The sequence below is a fragment of the Mauremys mutica genome, chromosome 5 (assembly GCF_020497125.1).
Source record: "Mauremys mutica isolate MM-2020 ecotype Southern chromosome 5, ASM2049712v1, whole genome shotgun sequence".
Taxonomy (NCBI): Eukaryota; Metazoa; Chordata; order Testudines; family Geoemydidae; genus Mauremys; species Mauremys mutica.
Window position 1 is genome coordinate 145,071,569 of NC_059076.1, and position 16,033 is coordinate 145,087,601.

General features: G+C 53.4%; 1 protein-coding gene across 1 annotated transcript in view; it reads left to right on the top strand.

Annotated features, from left to right (window-relative positions):
- Positions 1-12,176: 12,176 nt before the first annotated feature.
- LOC123371055 (C-type lectin domain family 4 member F-like) overlaps positions 12,177-16,033 on the top strand; it is a 52,276-nt gene continuing 48,419 nt past the window's right edge. The window contains exons 1-2 of the mRNA XM_045018197.1: positions 12,177-12,374; positions 15,313-15,429. Of these exons, the coding sequence (XP_044874132.1) occupies positions 12,314-12,374; positions 15,313-15,429 (178 nt within the window). The 5' untranslated portion in view covers positions 12,177-12,313. The remainder of the gene's footprint in view (positions 12,375-15,312; positions 15,430-16,033) is intronic.

Sequence of the window (16,033 nt, forward strand, 5' to 3'; positions counted from 1 at the left end):
TCATTTCTGCAAGGGTCTTTACCTGGCTTACCAGTTCCTGTAACATAGCTCGGTCTTGAACAGCTTGGTCCATCAGAAGGCGGTTAGTTTCTTGCTGCAGCCGCACTGCTTCTTGCTGGGCAGCTGCCTGGACACGGGTAGCCTCCTGCTGGGCCGCCGTGGCTTGTATCAGTGCCCATACTACATCATCCATTGTGGTAACAAATTTTAACCCCCCTTTTTTTGTGTGTGTGTGTTTTTAAATCACCCTCCTTCTTCCGCCGCGCTGTGCACACCAATATATCCCACTCCTGACACCAGTTGTGGCAAAGTTCCTCCTCTCCTCTAGTAGGTCCTGCGCTTATTGGCGGATTTCCTCCCCTCAGTGGTCTTCCCCTTGGATGAAACCCACAGTCTGGATCAACTCCTCCTATGTCTGATTACGAGTAGCGAGGCTTGGGGGGAACCCGGGCCCGCCCTCTACTCCGGGTTCCAGCCCAGGGCCCTGTGAAATTGCAGCAGTCTCTATAGTGCTACTTGTAACCGCTGCTTGACCGCTACAGCTCCCTGGGCTACTTCCCCATAGTCTCCTTCAAACACCTTCTTTATCCTCACCATAGGATCCTCCTGGTGTCTGATACTGCTTGATTGTATGGTGTTTCCTCAATCCTCCAGTAGTACACCCTCTCAGTTCTTAGTTCCTTGTGTCTCTGACTCCCAGCTCCTCATACACACTTCCTTCCTCTGGCTCCTCCTCCCTGGCGTGAGCTCCCCTTTTTATACCAGGTGCCCTGATTAGCCTGCCCTGATTGGCTGCAGGTGCTCTCTGGTGCCTTCTAGAAAGTTCTTAATTGGTCCCAGGTGCCTTGATTACCCTAGAGCAACTGCCATTTTGGTTCCCATGGTACTAGGGATTTGCTTAGCCTGGGACTAACATACCTGTGCCTCAGTACTTTCCTGTAGCCATCCGGCCTTGCTCCATCACACTAAGGACATTGCCAAACGTACTTGGAGGTGGATTGTTTTCTTTTGCTTATGGTTTGTATTATAATCTGGTTTGTGGTGTTTCTCCAATGGTGATGCTACATTGTTTCCCTCCTTTATTAAAAGGATTTTGCTACACTTGGACTCTGTGCTTGCGAGTGGGGAAGTATTGCCTCCTAGAGGCGCCTGCGGGGGGTGGTATGTAATTGTCCCAGGTCACTGGGTGGGGGCTCGAGCCGGTTTTGCATTGTGTTATTGAAATGAAAGCCCTGGATACTGAACCCGGCCCTTGCTGCTGCCAGCTCAAAGGGGCAGAAGGGTTACATTTTTGGGGGCTCGTCCGGGATCCCTGGGTCAGTACCCCTCGCAAACACCTGTTGAGTGTTCCACTGTATTGGGAAACAATTGTGTTTATATTTTGAGGGAATTACTGTTTGTATAATGGCTAATATGTCGGGTTTGTTGGGCCCCAGTCCTGCAGCCTGTAGCTCAGGGGTGGCAGCCTCAGCCAATGACTGGACACAAGCACTGGGGCATATATTGGAAAAGATTGTGCTGGCCTATGCTACGTCAAACTCTTGTCGTAAGTTAAGGTTATTTGCTGGGGAAGAGGAGTTTGAACCCTGGTTGGAGCATACCACTGAAATGCTGCGGGAGTGGGCCGTACCCGATGTAGAAAAGCGAAGATGTCTAATAGAGAGCCTTGGTGGCCCAGCATTAGATGTAATTCGCACCCTGAAGCTAATTGACCCTGGGGTTAGTGTGCAGGACTGCCTAGAGGCCCTTGATAATACCTTTGGGAGCGTAGAGAGCCCTGAAGACAGTTACTGTAAATTCCTTAATTCCCGACAGCAAAGGGGTGAGAAAATTTCAGCCTATATACAGAGGCTGGAGAGACTGCTTCAGAGAGCTGTTATGAGGGGAGCAGTGACCGCTGAGCGGATGGATCAGACCAGACTGGCTCAAGTTGTAAGAGGGACTCAGTATCAGAACCCGATTCTACTTCACCTCCGACTAAGAGAACGGCAGGAACATTCCCCAAGTTACTTCCAGCTGATAAAGGAGGTCAGGGAAGAGGAAGAAAGGCAGGCTGCCAGTGAGTGTTGGGAAGCCCAAACATTGGAACCAGGCAGCACAACGCCACTGCAAATGGCCAGTGTACTGATGGTGAGCAACACAGAGGAACTTGCCCAACAAATGCAGGTCCTGATGAAACGGATAGCTGAGCTGCAAAGCACCATTGACCGAGCTCAGATTTCCAGGAATAAGGAGACTCAGACTGTGACGATGGAGAAGTCAGTATCTAGAGCCACCGTCCAACCCTGGCGAAGGGGGAAAGGACAATTCTTTTGCTACTGGTGTGGTCGGGATGGGCACAGTGCTGCTAACTGCCATAAGGAAGAGAACCCTTCCTTAGTGTATGAAAAGCTGAGGATCAGTTGGGAGAGATCCAGTAGCTGCCAGAAGGTCTGGGGACGGAGACCACCTAGGCCTACAGGATTTGAAGATTCCCCCAGAAGAGACCGTCCAGCTGGGATCCCTGAAGGACTGATAGGGCCGCGAGCAGAGGTCATGGTGAGGATTGAAGGGGCGGAGTGTAAAGCCGTGCTTGACACTGGATCTCAAGTGACTATTATATTTCAGTCATTCTACCAACGGATGCTTAGGCACCTGCCTGTACAGTCACTGACTGGCATTGGTCTGTGTGGCCTCAGCATGGATGAATACCCCTATCAAGGGTATGTCATAGTGCACCTGGAATTCCCAGAGGAGGTTGCTGGGGTAAGGGAAGAGATAGACACAGCTGCCTTAATATGCCCTGACCCTAAAGGGACCTCTGATGTGTCTGTGCTGATAGGGACCAACTCCAGTCTCTTCAAGGTGCTAGCGGATTACTGCAGACGACGGGCTGGGGACCAGTACCCGAGTACCCTGATGATCCCTATGCTTTGTGCTGAAGCCTATAGGAAGATTGAGAGCACTAAAAAAGAGACATCTGAGCTACCGATTGGGGCACTGAAGTACATGGGCACAACCCCCTTAGTAGTGCCTGCAAGGACGGAGCAAGAGGTGCTTGTCATGAGTACCAGGCTGAAAGGCAGTAAAGGGGCATTAGCAATGGTAGAGCAGCTGGTTGAAGGAGAGCTCCCAGAAGGAGTGCTCGTCCCCAGTGGAGTCATAACCCTGCTGAAGCCCAGGAAAAGGTGACTATACTGATTGCTAATGAAACAAGTCGAGATGTTGTTGTGAAGCAAGGACAAAAGATAGCAGACCTCTTCGAGCCTGAATCAATTGTAAAAGCCCAGTGCGAGACTCAAGTTCCGACAATAGACCCAGCAAAGTTTGACTTTGGAGATTCACCATTGTGCGAGGAGTGGAAAGATCGCCTGAGGAGGAAACTTTGTGAAAGACCCAAGGTGTTCTCACTGCATGAGTGGGATGTGGGATGTGCAAAAGGAGTAGAGCACAACATCAGACTACATGACTCCCGACCTTTCCGAGAGAGATCTAGGAGGCTTGCTCTCTCCGAGATGGAAGATGTGCGACAACATCTTCAAGAGCTGGCTGCAAATGGCATCATTACAGAGTCCCACAGCTCATACGCCTCACCCATTGTGGTGGTCCGTAAAAAGAATGGGAAAATCCGGATGTGTATTGACTACCGCACCCTAAACTGCCGTACTGTGGTTGACCAGTACACAATGCCTCGAGTCCAAGATGCCTTAGACTGTTTGCTGGGAAGCCAGTGGTTCTCTGTGTTGGATCTGCGGAGTGGATACTACCAGATCCCTCTGGGTGAAGAAGATAAGGAGATGGCAGCCTTCACCAGCCTTCACCTGCCCAGTTACACAAATGAAAATCCAGGGTGACCGCTGGAGGTACCCTGGACTCGTACGGATCAGCCACGCTGCTGCTGCACATCTGGAGCTGCTCCACTGATTTCAGTGAGGTGACTGGGCCATACACGGGTGTCTCTGAGAGTCAGACCTGACCCTTCGTGTAGCAGATCTATTTGGGTTCAGCTCCCTGGGTAGATCTCTGTCCTCTATTGCCCATTCGACTAGTTACTCTTCTGCCACTTGTTATTAAAATGTATTTACCTGCTCCACCAGCCAGGGCCACCCGGGCTGGGGCCAAGTAGGACGATTTGCCCCGGGCCCCGCAGGGGCCCCGCGACCCCTGGCCCGGCGGTGGTCCGGTTCTTTGGCAGCATTTCGGCGGCGGTGGGGTCTTCAGTCACTCCGGTTCTTCAGCGGCGTCTCAGCGACGGGGGGGCCTTCAGTGCTGCCGAAGACACAGAGTGACTGAAGGGCCCCCTGCCACCAAAATGCCGGCGAAGATCCGCACCGCCGCCGCCGGGTGAGTACAGGCACCGCAGCTCCCCCGCTTTGCCCCCGGCCCCCTGAATCCTCTGGCAGCCCTGCCACCAGCATGACACAGCTTAGGTATGGCTGAGGGTCTAGTGTCACCTAGTGGTCTGCTATGCTATTGCATACTGCTGTGTCTGCTGCCTACATTTTCTCCTCAGTGGAAACCAGAGTAATAAGTATCAGAGGGGTAGCCGTGTTAGTCTGGTTCTGTAGAAGCAGCAAAGAATCCTGTGGCACCTTATAGACTAACAGACGTTTTGCAGCATGAGCTTTCGTGGGTGAATACCCACTTCTTCGGATGCAAGTGGTGGAAATTTCCTGGGGCAGGTATATATAAGCAAGCAAGAAGCAAGCTAGAGATAACGAGGTTAGATCAATCAGGGTGGATGAGGCCCTGTTCTAGCAGTTGAGGTGTGAAAACCAAGAGAGGAGAAACTGGTTCTGTAATTGGCAAGCCATTCACAGTCTTTGTTTAGTCCTGAGCTGATGGTGTCAAATTTGCAGATGAACTGGAGCTCAGCAGTTTCTCTTTGAAGTCTGGTCCTAAAGTTTTTTTGCTGTAGGATGGCCACCTTAAGATCTGCTATTGTGTGGCCAGGGAGGTTGAAGTGTTCTCCTACAGGTTTTTGTATATTGTCATTCCTAATGTCTGATTTGTGTCCATTTATCCTTTTCCTTAGAGACTGTCCAGTTTGGCCGATGTACATAGCAGAGGGGCATTGCTGGCATATGATGGCATATATTACATTGGTGGAAGTGCAGGTGAATGAACCGGTGATGTTGTGGCTGATCTGGTTTGGTCCTGTGATGGTGTTGCTGGTGTAGATATGTGGGCAGAGTTGGCATCGAGGTTTGTTGCATGGATTGGTTCCTGAGCTAGAGTTACTATGGTGCGGTGTGCAGTTGCTGATGAGAATATGCTTCAGGTTGGCAGGTTGTCTGTGGGCGAGAACTGGTCTGCCACCCAAGGCCTGTGAAAGTGTGGGATCATTGTCCAGGATGGGTTGTAGATCCCTGATGATGCGCTGTAGGGGTTTTAGCTGGGGACTGTATGTGATGGCCAGTGGAGTCCTGTTGGTTTCTTTCTTGGGTTTGTCTTCCAGTAGGAGGCTTCTGGGTACACGTCTGGCTCTGTTGATCTGTTTCCTTATTTCCTCGTGTGGGTACTGTAGTCTTGAGAATGCTTGGTGGAGATTTTCTAGGTGTTGGTCTCTGTCTGCGGGGTTAGAGCAGATACGGTTGTACCTCAGTGCTTGGCTGTAGACAATGGATCTTGTGGTGTGCCCGGGATGGAAGCTGGAGGCATGAAGGTAGGCATAGCGGTCGGTAGGTTTTCGGTATAGGGTGGTGTTGATGTGACCATCACTTATTTGCACCGTGGTGTCTAGGAAGTGGACCTCCCGTGTAGATTGGTCCAGGCTGAGGTTGATGGAGGGGTGGAAGCTGTTGAAATCATCATAATAATAATAATAATAATAATAATACCCAGCTCTTCTATAGCGCTTTCCCTAAAGAGAACAGGAGGACTTGTGGCACCCTAGCGACTAACACATTTATTTGAGCATAAGCTTTCATGGGCTATAGCCCACTTCATCAGATGCATTCCATTCTATGCATCCCCTGAAGTGGGGTGTAGCCCACGAAAGCTTATGCTCAAATAAATGTTAGTCTCTAAGGTGCCACAAGTCCTCCTGTTCTTTTTGCGGATACAGACTAACACGGCTGCTACTCTGAAGCTTGTCCTAAGCAGATCTCAAAGCACTTCATAAAAGAGTCAGTATCATCACCCCCATTTTACAGATGGGGAAACTGAGGCAGACAGCAGGCCGGTGACTTGCCCAAGGTCACCCAGCAAGTCAGTGACAGAGCCAGGAACAGAAGGTGGCTTGAGTTCTAACGTGTGTTTGTAGCTACCTGGAAGCCTGGGCTACTCAAACCCTGAAGATTCTTGCCCGACATCAAGAAGCCGACTGCTGGAACTAACAGGGGGATCAGATAAAAAGGACATGCAGCAGCCCAGCCCACAGGAGCGATCAAAGCTGAATGCAGCTCCAGGCGCAGAAGTTCTGCGCCGTGATCTAATCTAAGACGAGGCCCTAGGCTGAACTCAGCATTCAGATCTGACTCCGGCCCCAAGCCTTCTCCGCCATCAGTGGGTTTTAACGTCGTTCCAGCCCATCTTTATCGCTACGTCCAACGGGCAATGAGCAGGCTTCTCGTCAATGTGTCAGTTGAGTTTCCTGGGTGCGATGGAGCTAGCGTGCTAAAAGCAGAAGTGGAGACTCAGCAGTGCAAGTAGCAGGATGGGCTGGTGGCCTCAAATCCCGCCCGGGACCCTAGGTACAGACTCAGGACAGCGAGCCATTCCTCTTGGTCACGGATCACTCCGGTATTTTTAGCGCTGTAGCCAAATCAGACCTAGTGCGGGTATGTCTCCTGGAACTAGAATGTATATCTCCCGCTCCAGGGCAGACATACCCAACGGGACTTAGGAGCCCAGTGAATTTGACTCTCTAGGTCTTTCCCACAGCAAATCAGCATCCCCTTTGACCTTGCCAGGTGGCTCGCATCACTGATTGCAGGGCAATTCCACCAGCAGAGAACTCCCGTTACTTTCCTGTCGCGGTCCCTCGCCACCTTTTTAGCCTCGGAGCTGGGCGGTGCTACCACCCCCACTGCACAGATTGGGACTGAGGCACCTCGCAAGGGCCACGTTTTGAAATATATTTGGGTTCCTGCAGATGAAGATTGGCCTCTGGTCAGGCTTCTCAAAGTGCCTGGGTCCCATTGATTTCAGCGCCAGTGAGGCGCATTGGAAAATCCCACTAGGCACCTAGCTGGATTTTTGGGAGCCTAAATACCTTTACAAATCTGTCTTAGTGACTTAGATGGCTATGTCCCATTTCCAAAAGTGATTTAGGCACCTCAGAGGCTAAGTCTCATTGGAAGTCAGTAGGGCTTGGAGCCTGGAACGGAGAAACAGCTACATCCCTATAAACATCTGGGCCTATGTGACATGCTCAGTGTCACAAATGACATTTGCAGAAGCGTAGGGAATTGAATCTGGGACACCTCCTAAACTAGGGTCCCCAACCCCCAGGACATCCTGCTTTCAAATAACCCCCCGACGATCCCTCCCGAAGCTGCTACACTGAGCACAATGCAGCGCTAGACAGTAAATAACCAGCTGGAATTCAATACTCCACCCATCACTTCCCCTTCTGAACCTCAGCTACTTCCCTTCCCACCCCCACAACTCAACTTCCTCCTGAGTGCCCACACTGCCGGGCAGACTCTGAGTTTGCCTTGGCTCCCGCTCCCTGAGCTGCCAGCAGACAGAGCCCCAGGAATCTCGGTCATCTCCATGGGGTTACACCCATCCCACAGCTAACGGACAAGCATCTCCTCGTTGTTCAGTGAGATGGGGAATCAGGAGCCTGTTTCCAAGGTGGCTCAGGAACTGGGATGCAGCCTTCACAGCAGACACAGCCCTTGGTCCCGCATGGATCAGTCACCAGGCCCCCAGGACTGTCTCTAGCTCCCATGTTTGTAACCTTCCCCCTGAGCTCTGACCGGTTCCGCTCTCGGTGAATGTGGAACCTGCAAGGCTGCTTGTCCTTCCTGGAAACTTCCTGTACAGCCCCAGAGCTGGCGACCGAGGCCGTGTCTACGCTACAAAGTCATGTCGGCGTTCAGCCACCAACGTTTGTGTATCGCTGGGCGTGTGCCCACTTGGCTGCTTGTACCAGTGCTGCTCGTACTCACCAGGAGTGCTTGTGTAATACGCTAACCTTTGATTCCACACGTGCCCCCTCTCATCCCATGTTACGGCCGGAGCAGTGAGCAGGGTCTGTCTCTTTGGACAGCAGAACTCCCACCCGTGGATGGACACACATAGGAACAAGATGCAGATTTGGACAGTCATGGATGCGCACAGGATAGGGCCGGCCTTCGGGGCGGGCGATGTGGATGACTGACCAGGGCGCCATGGTCGGGGGGGAGGGGACGTGGTCCGGAGGCCAGGAGCAGAACACAGGCCTGGCCCCCACACTGCCCCCAGCCTGCCCCTCACCGTGCTTCAGCGGGATGACGCTGGAGGCCCCACAACACAAGCGGGCCCAGGACACAGAGCAGGATGCCATGGCTGGGGCGGAGCTGGGGGTATCCCAGGAGGGGAGAGGGCCCAGGCTTCCCCAGGCCCAGCCCCTCCGCTGCACGACCTCCGACAGCCAATCGCACGCGCTGCGCACGGGGATGATGCCTTTACGCTCTCGCCAGAGCCCCACCCGCAAGAGGGGGCCATGAAAGGCTGGGCCCAGGGGGCTGGAACAATGTGAACAGTGGGGTGCTGAGAGCCACTGAACCGAACTGTAACCCTGCATGTGATGGAAACCGCCTCCAGCCAGGGGGTGCGGCAGCCCCCCTAGATCCAGCACCTCTGGCCAGGCACTGCCGACAGAGCGCTATCATCCGCTTCCCTCACACCTCCTTCCCCCATCCACCCGTCTCTCCCCTCCATGCCCTCCCCTCCCCCTCCTTCCCCATTCAACCGCCTCCCACCTCCACTCCCTACTTCTCCATCCAACCGTCTCTCCCCTCCCCTCCCCCTGCCCCTTCCTTCCCCATCCACCCGTCTATCCCCTCCACGCTCCGCCCGCTCCTTCCTCAAACAACCACCTCTCCACTCCCCTCCTTCCCCATCCACCCCCCTCCACTTCCTTCCCCATCCCCATACACACCCCTCCCCTCTCCACTTCCTTCCCCTCCTTCCCTATCCAATTGCCTCTCCCCCCCGTACATCCCCCTCCAACCGCTCCTCCCCCACCCCCTGCTTCCCCCTCCAACCATCTCTCCCCTCCACCCCCATCCTTCCTCCCCCTGCTTCCCGCCCTTCCTCAGCTCACCTCCCTGCCCCTCCCCCAGGGTTCCCGAGAGGGCGGGGGCTCAGGGCTGTCGGAGGAGAACAACAGGGGACGCTGGCCGGGGGTGGAAGTTGGGACCAGGAACCCAGGGGCGGCTGGCCAGCCCCGGGGGAGCTCAAGTCACCTCTGACCGACCTGCTTGGTTTGGGGGGTTGGGCTTGTTTTTGAAGGGCAGGGTCGCATATTTATCTCGTGAGACGTGGCAACTTTGGTTGGCTTTTACCTGTCTGCCTTGAGCTGAAAGGCTCTGTAGGCCCTTACCAAAGCCCTGATCCCCCTGATCCCCCCACCTATTTCCTTAGAAAGGTAAATGGGGGGGAAACTGAGGCACAGACAGGCCAGGTAACTTGCCCACAGTCTCCCAGTGAGTCAGGAGCAGAGCAAGGAATAGAAACCGGGAGTCCCTATTGCCAGGTCTTGTCAGGGACCGGACCGGCGGGGACAGCTGCTGGCCGACTCTCACCAGCCTGCTTAGAAGCCTGGCACCCAGCTGAGATCAGTGGCTGCTCAATGTGGATCTTGCCTGCTGCAGCTGTGCTTCCTCTTCGTCCAGGCCCTGCTCCTGCTCTGCTCCAGCCCCTGCTCCCCTTCGGCTTCAGACGTCCGGTTTGATGCCCAGCCCTGCCCCTGCCTCACTCACTGCTTGGCCCCCCACGTCTGGCTTGGGCGTCTGTCTCGCTGGTACTGATCCCGGGCTCTGCCTCTGTACCCCCCACCCTGGCTCTGCCATTTGGCTTCTGACCCTGGGCCCATTTCCTGGATGCTGCCCACACTGGACCCAGCTCTAGCCCATTGGCTGAACTCTCACTTCCACCACTAGGGCTGACCATAAATAGAATCATAGAATATCAGGGTTGGAAGGGACCTCAGGAGGTATCTAGTCCAACCCCCTGCTCAAAGCAGGACCAATCCCCAACTAAATCATCCCAGCCAGGGCTTTGTCAAGCCTGACCTTAAAAACCTCTAGGGAAGGAGATTCAACCACCTCCCTAGGGAACCCAGTCCAGTGCTTCACCACCCTCCTAGTGAAATAGTGTTTCCTAATATCCAACCTAAACCTCCCCCACTGCAACTTGAGACCATTACTCCTTGTTCTGTCATCTTCTACCACTGAGAACAGTCTAGATCCATCCTCTTTGGAACCCCCTTTCAGGTAGTTGAAGGTTTCTATTAAATCCCCCCTCATTCTTCTCTTCTGAAGACTAAATAAGCCCAGTTCCGTCATCCTCTCCTCGTAAGTCATGTGCTCCAGCCCCCTGATCATTTCCATTGCCCTCTGCTGAACTGTCTCCAATTTGTAAACATCCTTTTTGTAGTGGGGGCCCCAAACTGGACGCAACACTCCAGGTGTGGCCTCACCAGTGCTGAATAGAGGGGAATAATCACTTCCCCCGATCTGCTGGCAATGCTCCTACTTATACAGCCCAAAATGCCGTTAGCCTTCTTGGCAACAAGGGCACACTGCTGACTCATATCCAGCTTCTCCTCCACTGTAACCCCAGGTCCTTTTCTGCAGAACTGCTGCTTAGCCAGTCAGTCCCCAGCCTGTAGCAGTGCATGTGATTCTTCCTTCCTAAGTGCAAGACTCTGCACTTTTCCTTGTTGAACCTCATCAAGTTTCTTTTGGCCCAATCCTCCAATTTGTCTAGGTCACTCTGGACCCTTTCCCTCCGCTCCCCAGACAGACATCGTGGGTGATCCTGGAAATGTGCTAAAGGCAAACCCGGTTCTGTTGTTGTGAATAGGAATGATCTGTGTTTAATACAGCAGCAGAATATTAGGGCTGCAAGGGACCTCAGGAGGTATCTAGTCCAACCCCCTGCTCAAAGCAGGACCAATCCCCAACTAAATCATCCCAGCCAGGGCTTTGTCAAGCCTGACCTTAAAAACCTCTAAGGAACGAGATTCCACCACCTCCCTAGGTAACCCATTCCAGTGCTTCACCACCCTCCTAGGGAAATAGTGTTTCCTAATATCCAACCTAAACCTCCCCCACTGCAACTTGAGACCATTGCTCCTTGTTCTGTCATCAGGTACCACAGAGAACAGTCTAGGTCCATCCTCTTTGGAACCCCCTTTCAGGTAGTTGAAAGCAGCTATCAAATCCCCCCTCACTCTTCTCTTCTGCAGACTTAACAATCCCAGTTCCCTCAGCCTCTCCTCATAAATCATGTGCTCCAGCCCCCTAATCATTTTTGTTGCCCTCCACTGGACTCTCTCCAATTTATCCACATCCTTCTTATAGTGTGGGTCCCCAAACTGGACACAGTACTCCAGATGAGGCCTCACCAGTGCTGAGTAGAGGGGAATGATCACATCCCTCGATCTGCTGGAAATGCCCCTACTTATACAACCCAAAATGCCATTAGCCTTCTTGGCAACAAGGGCACACTGCTGACTCATATCCAACTTCTCGTCCACTGTAACCCCTAGGTCCTTTTCTGCAGAACTGCTGCCTAGCCACTCGGTCCCTAGTCTGTAGCAGTGCATGGGATTCTTCCATCCTAAGTGCAGGACTCTGCACTTGTCCTTGTTGAACCTCATCATATTTCTTTTGGCCCAATCCTCTAATTTGTCTAGGTCCCTCTGTATCCTATCCCTAACCTCCAGCGTATCTACCACTCCTCCCAGTTTAGTGTCATCTGCAAACTTGCTAAGGGTGCAGTCCACACCATCCTCCAGATCGTTAATGAAGATATTGAATAAAACCGGCCCCAGCACCGTCCCTTGGGGCACTCCACTTGATACCGGCTGCCAACTAGACATGGAGCCGTTGATCATTACCCGTTGAGCCCGATGATCTAGCCAGCTTTCTATCCACCTTATAGTCCAATCATCCAGCCCATACTTCTTTAATTTGCTGGCACGAATACTGTGGGAGTGCTGGCAAGAATACATGGCCCAGCTGGCAACAGGGTGGCTCTCACCGCCAGGCATCACTTCCCATTTCTATTTCTGGGCCAGGGCTGCTGTCAGAGGGAGGCTCTAACCCAGCAGGCTGCAGAAAGGACCCACAGGCCAGTGATCAGGGGCTCGGCTCAGCGCGAAGGCAGGACAATGGCCAGGGACAATATCTATGAGAACATGCCGATGACGGAAGCTGCTCCCCAGCCCAAAGGTAAGCACAAGAGGCTGCACCGGACCCTGGACTCCCGCTGGCCTCTCCTTGGCTTTGTGGTCTCTGCATGAGCATCCTGGGCAGCGACCGCTTGCTTCACTGACCAGGTCCCCAGAGCTCAGCCTTGTGCTGGCCAGCCAGCACCACGGGCAGTGGGTGAGGGTGCTCGGTCAGTGCTTCCCAGTGCGTTCTCTCCCCTGCCAGTCCCCAGCGGGAGAAGGGCACAGGGGGAGAGATGGGAGTCCCTGCCCAGCATCCCAGCCTCCTGCCGGGCAGCGCAGTGCCATGGGCTGGCCATAAAAGCCAGCCAGGCTCCCCCTCCCCAGCTCACTGCCACCGTCAGCCTCTCCCAGGAGTTCTAGCTGGGTTCAAAAAAGACCTAGATAAGTTCATGGAGGACAAGTCCATCAATGGCTATTAGCCAGGCTGGGCAGGGATGGTGTCCCTACCCTGTGTTTGCCAGAAGCTGGGAATGGGCAACAGGGGCTGGATCACTTGCTGATTCCCTGTTCTGTTCATTGCCTCTGGGGCACCTGGCACTGGCCACTGTTGGCAGACAGGACACTGGACTGGATGGACCTTTGGTCTGACCCAGTCTGGCCATTTTTATGTTCTTACATTTGGTTGTGCAGGGGTCAGCTGAACAGGGGCCTGCTCCAGAGGTTGTTTATCCCCTTTGGTTTCAGTGCAATCCAGATGCCATGTGGCAGCTGTTCTGGATTGAACACATGAAAGACGCCCAGGAAGGGTCAGGAGACAGGCATGGAGACGGGGCTGACAGAAGTGGAGGGTGTGGCCGTAGGCAGCTGCAGCTCCGCACCGAGCTCAGCTAGGCTCTCTGCAGCGACAAAGGAAAACAGAAGGGGAATGTAGCCTGCACTGGGTCACAGAGAAGCTCTGTCATAAATAAACAGATCACGGTTAAGGTCTCTTTTCCCTGGAAAGGGTTAACAAGCTCAGTAACCTGAGAAACACCCTGACTCATCCCAGAGGACCAATCAAGGGACAGGGGAATTTCAAATCTCTGTGGAGGGAAGCCTTTGTCTGTGTTCCTTTTTTGCTCAGAGAGCTCTTTTTGGATCTAAGAGAGGACAGTCATGTCTCCAAGTTCTCCTGGAGTAGTTTCTACTAATTAATAGCGAGTATTAATTAGAAAGGCGAATTAGTCTTATGATTTGATTTCTATATTTGCAATTGTGTGTTTGCTAAAGGAAATGCTTTATTCCTGTTTGCTGATATTGCTTTTACTGAGAAAGGGGGAGGGGGAATTCTCTCCAGAGATTGATAAGCTTAGACCCTGTATTGTTCTATCTTGAATTACAGAGACAAGTTACTTTCTTTTTATTCTTTAATAAATTCTTTTCTATTAAGGACTTGTTGGTCTTTCCTTGGGTGGATTCTCAGGGAAAGGGGAGGGGGAGGTATCCCTCTGTAGTTGGATCCCGGTATCTCTCCTAGGAAAAGGGAGGGGGGAGGAAGCAGGGGAATGGTTTGTTTCTCCTGGGTGTAAGAACTCCATGGATTTGGGGCTCTTGGAATCCCCTAGGATTTTGGGGAAGGACTGTGTCTCAATCCACATATCTGATTGAGTGGTGGCAGCTTACTAGATCTAAACTAGGATTTTAGTTTAGAGGGAAACCAAGTCAGGTCCCCACATTGGAGCCCAACAGTTCCAAGTGGGGGTGAGACCTATGACAAGCTCCTCCCGGAATCTGTTTCAGGAAAGGCTGAGAACTGTAAACTCAGTACATTAGTGAGAGGCAGCTTCACCCTTTGGTTAGAGTGAGAGAAGCCACTTCTGCAATGTAATTGGATTACCTGGGGCATCCCCTCCGGCAGCGGCTCCTAGGCAGGGCAGGCCAGGAGGGTCTCCACAAGCTGCTGTCCCCAGGGACGGCCCCCACAGCTTCCAGTTGGCCGCAGGGGTGTTCGGGGAAGGGACTTCGTGCAGCGGCACAGCCCCACCACAATGGGCTGCAAGGACGTTCCAGCAGCCACGTGGAACGAGCGCGCAGGAAGCTGTTCAGTCCCGCTGCGCTGCTGGGTGGCAGTGGGCACCCTTGGGCGGCTTTAAATCGCCTGGGGGTGGCAGGCAGAGCCGGGGGGCATGCGGGGGGAGCGTGCAGAGCGGGGCAGGCAGGAGCCAGGCTCATGGGCCAGGAATATTCCTGATGCCCGGGAACCACGGGCCCATAGAACTTGCCACTCATGGGTGCGGCAGGCTGAGACTTTCAGGGAGAGGAGAATCTGACAGTCTTGTGTCTCCAAGCAGCTGCCGTTCCCCTTGGGGAGACCAAATCCAGAGCACACCGAGCACACTTACTTCTGTCCACACATAGATCCTGGCTCGAATGCAGCTCCAGTCTTCTCCTTTTAATGTGCAGGGGAGACACAGTCTTCGGGCTTTGCCCTGTGATTCGCCCCTTGGCTGCCTTGCAGGGAGGAGCCTAGCATCCTGGGGATCGGTTATCAGACAGGGATACTGTAGAAAGGCCCTTCTGAGCACACGGCTGCTGTCAGCCCCACTTTTCTCCTGCAAAGAATCATTTCCCCTCATTTCACTGCCTCGTTGAGTTCATATTTCATAAGTTGTTTCAGGTTCCTTTTCTCACTTAAAAATACTCCTTTGGGCCTGGACTTCACAAGCCTTAAACTTCCCTCTCAAGAAATGCTTAGGCAGGGGGGAACGTCCTGCTCCCAGATCTCTCTCACAGGACGCCTGCCTGGCACTAGAGTCACTCCTGATTTAGGGAGGGTCGCTTTTCTCATTCGAGTTCAGGTCGGTTCTGACCTTATTTGGCCTCATTCCGCTGTTGCTGTTAACCACAGTCAGGGACTAGGAGGCTGAGCAGGTAATGGATTTCGGGGGTGGAGTTTCCTCGGTCAGTGGCATTTGAGCTGTAACTTTCCATGGATACGTTTCTTCTTCTCCTTCAAGGAAATTCTCTCAAGACATCGGTCCCTTGGCGGCACAGGGCAGGGGGCATCGTCATTCCTGTTCTTCTCCTCCTGGGTCTGGCCCTGGCCACGTCCCTCCTTGCTGTGACGGTTCTATGTAAGTTCAACTGCAGCTCCAAGCCCAACATTTGCCAGCTTCCATACAGGCCAGCTGGCTCGACTGGGGGGTTGGGGGGGCACCCCCACATTCCAGCAGAATATTGACCGTGTTTCCAGTCTGTCTCTCCAAATAAATCTCCTGCTCCAGGGAGTTCGGATGGAGCTGTAAGATCTTGCCCTGCTGGTTTGATACTGGCACAGACTTTTGAAGTCTAACGATGGCCCAGCACTGGCACAGGTCACCAGGGGAGGCTGTGGAACCCCCATCACGGGAGGTTTTTAAGGACAGGTTAGACAACCACCTGTCAGGGATGGTCTGGGTGAACTTCATCCTGCCTGAGCATCACCTCAGGAACTTCAGATCACATGTGGCAGCCCCACATGCTCAACCTGTGCTCTGAGGGTCACGCTGGGTCCGTTCCTGACCACATATCACCAGCACGAGCCTCAGCCCCAGGCATCCTCATGGCACCATTGAAATGCCCTACGGAGAGACCGGACGACCCAGTGGTTCAGGTGCTTGTCTGGGGCTCAGACTGCTGGGTTTAATTCCCTGCTCTGCCAAAGAGTCCCTGCCCTGGGGCCAGCGAACAGCTGAAAGC